This window comes from Triticum dicoccoides, chromosome 5A, assembly GCF_002162155.2.
Source record: "Triticum dicoccoides isolate Atlit2015 ecotype Zavitan chromosome 5A, WEW_v2.0, whole genome shotgun sequence".
NCBI classification, from domain to species: Eukaryota; Viridiplantae; Streptophyta; class Magnoliopsida; order Poales; family Poaceae; genus Triticum; species Triticum dicoccoides.
The window spans coordinates 51,438,600-51,443,782 of NC_041388.1; the positions used below are offsets into that span (position 1 = coordinate 51,438,600).

Genomic DNA, 5,183 nt, shown 5'->3' on the forward strand with positions numbered 1-5,183 from the left:
TCGGTAGCTGCATGGACTATATTGGTGCTATACAATATCACCTGGTGGCTTTTTTTCCTGGGTGGTGGTTTTTGCTGATTCATTTGAAAAATAATTGATCGGTCAAAATAGTAAACCAAATTCATAATTGAATACCTCAATCGAATTGAAGAGCTTCAAAATTAGGGAACAATAGTGAATTAAAAATGAATGGAGAGAGTGACTCAATTTTATATTGAAGACCTTGATTAATTATGAGGCATAGTGTATAGTATAAAAAATTGAATAAAAGAGTTTTGGGAAAGTGTTGAGCCGGTCAAAATAAGGTGATCCAATTTTAATTGAAGACCTCAATTGATTGTGAGTCCTTTAAATTTAAGGAGCCTAGTGTTATAAAGGATATGACAGTGTGGATCGCAATGATGCAGAAGGCGAGGGAGATTCTTCTTTTTCTAAAAACCGATGAAACTGACATATGATATGCCACTTGTCATCACAAAAGAGGTATCTACTCTCGACCAGTGATTTCATGTTTTTAGAGCAAGTACTCCCTTCGTCCAAAAATACTTCTCATCAAAATGGATAAAAAGAGGTGTATCTAGAATGTACTAGATACACCTCTTTTTATCCATTTATTTCCGGACGGAGGGAGTATATTTATTTGTTGAAGTAATCAATGTAGGCCGTCAAGAAGAAGAGAAAAATAATGTTAGAGGGTGCTTGGATACGTTTTAGTCTCATGACTAAAATTAGTGGGAGTAAAACTTGCTAACATCACCCATGCTTGAATCCAAATAATAAAGAGACTAAAATCAAGTTAATGAGCATTTATTATCTTCTAAACCCTTCAATTCAGAACTCGCATGTGTTAAAAAAAAGGAGTTAAATAAGGAGAAAGAGAACTAATCCACATTTTAGTAGGGGTACCCCTGACTAAAAAAACTTAATCTCAAGATTAGTTTTAGTTCCTCTTTAATCAGAGGTGGTTGGAACTTTAGCCTCTTAAAAAGACTATTTATAGTCAGACTAAAATAAGTCCCTTGATCCAAGCACCCTGCCTCGCTTTATTAAACTGAGCTGGACGGGCTAGGCTGCGAGCCTGCGACCCGGACATGGGCCCTGCGTGTTCGGTGAACGAACCCACTTGAGTTGCCTTTTTATTTCCGTGTCCCACTTGGCTTCCGGCTCGACCGAGCGCTGCCGTGGTCCACTTCTTCCCTGGCCGCCGGCCACGAATCCGCGCCTCCGAGACCGAGCTGCTGCTAGCTCCGAATGGCTTCGGCGGAGGCTCCGACGGCAAGGCCGATTCTCTACTCGTACTGGCGCAGCTCCTGCTCCCACCGCGTCCGCATCGCGCTCAACCTCAAAGGTGCGTGCTGCTCGCTCTTCCCCCCTATCTGGTTCTGGTCTCACCCCACCCTCGTCGTTTCTCTGATTACGTCGAGTAAACTGGATTCGCGCGCGTATGATTTTTCATCATTCTCTGCAGGTATCGATTATGAGTACAAGGCGGTGAACCTCCTCAAGGGCGAGCAGTCTGATCCTGGTACGGCACCCTCTGCTTTCTGTCCTCTGCACTTGCGTCAGTTGTTTGATGGTGAAGATATGTATACCTGCCACTCACTAGGTTCATTTATCTTATTTTGTGGGTGGCAGAGTTCATGAAGCTTAATCCTATGAAGTTCGTCCCTGCCTTGGTCGACGGCGACGCAGTAATCGGCGACTCTTACGCAATAGCATTGGCAAGTCACTCTTTCCCGGGGTCTCCAAATCGTGTGTTCCTCCTACGCAGCACCATTCTCTTATCAGTTATCAACCACTTGCTTTGTTGTGACTTTTACAGTATTTGGAGGACAAGTACCCTCAGCGCCCTCTTTTGCCCCAAGACCTTAAAAAGAAGGCCCTGAATATCCAGGTAATTGATGATAACCTTTAACTCATCATGGTCAGCCAGAAGTATTTCATGCTTTAATCCCAGTAGTAGTAATTTGTATCTTCCATATGTGGAGTCAATCGTGTAGTAACTGTTATTTATTGTCTCTTTGATCTGTTTTCTCAATCGTTCTACAGTTTGCTTACAGGTTAGTTAGTATTCTATTTAATCTGACCCACCAAAAAATCCATCCTCAGATTCATGTTATCAAAGCATAGCAGAAAGTACACAATAAATAACAGCAAGAAAGTTTCTGAATCTACTTTATCTGACCCGCTCTGAGCAAAGGGAACATATATATAATCAGGTCCAACTATAATCTACAAAATACTTACTGTATACGTTCAGCTTTTTCTTCTGTCACGAATTCATAATACTAATGTGGATGTTCCTCTACTAACTTTTATCGCAGATAGCAAGCATTGTGTGTTCTGGTATTCAACCTCTTCACAATCTCACCTTGGTGGTAAGTACCGACTATGCATTACTAAGCATATGACGACCACTGTGTGTTCTATATCTAAAATCTGATTGCCAATGCACCTGAGGCCCATAGAGGGACGGCTACCCATGTGTGCTGTGCAATACTAGTTGACTCTATATTTAGATAGCTTATGCTTATAAATTGCACAGATACTTAACTTGCTGTTGTGTTTTATTGCTCATTTGTCTACAGAGATTTATCGAGCAAAAAGTTGGAACAGGGGAGAGCATCCCGTGGGTCAAACAACAGATTGATAGAGGTTTCACAGGTTGTCTTCACAGACATGTCCCTTCTTTCTTGGTTATAACTGCTATATTTGCAGCATTACTTCCATCCAGAAAATTTGCTTTGGAAATACTGCTCACCAAGTAATTCAGTGATCTTGCATGTTTTGAGAAACTCACATTATTTCCTTTAGAACTTCTTATCCTGCATTTACACTTGGTGTTTCCCTGCCTCTGTCTGCTTTCTCATTATGCAACTATGTGCTCACTTTCACCCCCAACGGTTCAGCTGTTGAGAACATGATCAAAGGCTGTGCTGGGAAGTTTGCTATGGGAGATGAAGTCCAACTGGTTCGTATGCTACCCTACTATTTTCTATCTCTTTATTTTCTTCTGTTGAACACCAAAGAACATCATTATCTGGAATGAATTTTCTCTGCTGTAGATTCATCTATTGTTGTATTAATAGGTGTCCCTTGTCCCTTGAAAGTAACTGTAGTCTAGTTCCTCCCGGGAAATGAAATAGAATTCATATTTCAACAATCCTAGGGCAACAACTACCATTGCAAGTGTAAACTACCCCGAGTCGACTCAGCTAAGTAGCTAACTGCCGCATCCTATTTACATGCAGGCAGATGTATTCCTTGCACCCCAGATTTTTGCTGCGGTGACTCGTTATCAAATCGACATGGTACTGCACTTTCACTTACTATCAAGTCCACAACTATACTTGTCACTATCTTTGATGAACTAACGGAACATGATTGCGCTTGCCGCAGTCGAACTATCCCACCCTCGCGAGGCTCTACGATCAATATATGACACACCCTGCATTTGAAGCTGCGCTCCCTGACCGGCAGCCGGATGCCCCTTCCTCTGCCTAGACATAGGCCGGGGGTGAATCAGTAGTTCTCACTGCTTTGTCTGTACCTGTGTGTGTCCTGTCCCGTTACTTCAAACTCTGTAACAATAAGCACAGAACTTCCTGCACCAAGTGTAAAGTAACTACTGTAGTCTGTATCAAAACAGTGAAATAATTGTGATCACTAGCCTTTGGATATCTGGAATTCTGGACTTACGTGAAATAGCAACAAGATGAAACATCAGTGGCTTACATTTCAATTGTCACTTCTTAAGAAAGAACCTGCAGGACATTTCAGTTGGCCTTTTTGCAGCTTTGGCACCCGTTCTCTAGGCAGCGGGATAGGGAGCGGCTTGACAGCATGATGGCGGGGATGATTGCGGGTTGCGGCAGCACGCCGCCTTGCTTGGTCGCATAGCCACTGATCTGTCAGTTACTTGGCGGCCTTTTTTCTTTCTTTTTTTTTTTTACTTTTGAAGGCATGTTTATGTTGTTGCCCCAGCAGGATTAATACTATCTTTACTTTCTCTTAGACGTGGTGGCTTTTATCGGAGTGTCAACTGCTGTCCTATCTTCAGTTATCAAAGACGGTCTTCAATGGCTACGAATCCTTCTCACCGCTTCACACACATTACTTTTCTTTTTTGAGTTTTTTAGGGGATTCGCCCACCTTATTTATCACTATTCATGCCACTTCTATTTTAACCTAAATGTCCTAAATTTAGGCTGGTCGGCCTCACCCGTCTGATTTGGGCGTTGGGAACCGTCTGATGCCCCTCATCTTTGTCAACGCACGCATACGAAGAAACCCCCCTACATCTCATTGTCCATTTCGCCCCGCCGGCCGCATGCGTTCTCCCCCTCTTGTGCCTTCGCTATCGTTCTCATCTCTGGTCGCTGCCTCTCACAAACCGTCCTCGCCGGCTGTCCAATTCGTCAGTCCAGCCCTCGCAAGGCCGTCCTCATCACCGCCTTCGCCCATGCAACAGCCACACCTTGCAGTTGCAGCTCCTGTGGCGACCGTTGTAGCTCTAGTGGCGATGACCGCAGCTTGCCAGCATGCTCACCGCCGCTCATCCCCGATGTTGCAGCTTGTCGGGCGCACCTGACGCTTGTAACATCTCGCTTGCCCCCGTTTCAGCAAAAATCAAGCACCAGGAGAGATGGCCAGTGTTGCAACCGACGACAAAAAAAATCTACAACCAGTAACCAAAAAAGGTTCAACGGGCGATAAAAAAGTTTCAATCCGTACAGAACGGAAGCTATTGACGACAACGAAAAATTTTAACCGGTGATAAAAAAAGCTTCATCCGGCAATGAAAAAATATTCATCCTTAAAAGTTTCAACCATAAAGATGACAGCCGTGGACGGCAACGAAAAAGCTGCAACTGACAGTTACAAAAGCTACAACTGGCATTTAAAAAAAGCTTCGAACTTCATGAGCTGTGACCCATGACAACGATGATGACGTTTACTACAACCATAGTCGGTTTTTGCTACAACAGGCGATGTAATTTGCTACAAGTGCGCCGACGAGCACGGCAAGGGTGATGGGGTGAGATGTTGCGAATCACGGACGGCGAGTCCTATTGTGCAGGCGGCGATTGGCGCGGTATTGCAATGGCGGCCGTTGCGAGCTACAACCTCGGGAGGGGGGGGGGGCAGGATGTATACTCCCTCCGTTTCTTTTTAGTCTGCAT

At 44.0% G+C, this 5,183-nt stretch overlaps 1 protein-coding gene across 2 annotated transcripts; it reads left to right on the top strand.

Annotated features, from left to right (window-relative positions):
• The first annotated feature begins 1,142 nt into the window (after positions 1-1,142).
• LOC119299202 (glutathione S-transferase Z1-like) lies at positions 1,143-3,923 on the top strand. Of its 2 annotated transcripts, XM_037576461.1 has the most exons (9): positions 1,149-1,348; positions 1,469-1,525; positions 1,636-1,721; positions 1,823-1,894; positions 2,325-2,378; positions 2,589-2,664; positions 2,910-2,971; positions 3,252-3,311; positions 3,400-3,736. In XM_037576461.1, exons 1-9 carry the CDS (start codon positions 1,252-1,254, stop codon positions 3,502-3,504), a joined length of 669 nt encoding a protein of 222 aa, XP_037432358.1. In that variant the 5' UTR covers positions 1,149-1,251; the 3' UTR covers positions 3,505-3,736. The 2 variants fall into 2 exon arrangements, with proteins under 2 accessions (XP_037432359.1, XP_037432358.1); XM_037576462.1 differs by lacking the exons at positions 3,252-3,311; positions 3,400-3,736 and adding an exon at positions 3,796-3,923 and having other exon boundaries at positions 1,143-1,348.
• The last annotated feature ends 1,260 nt before the right edge of the window (positions 3,924-5,183 follow it).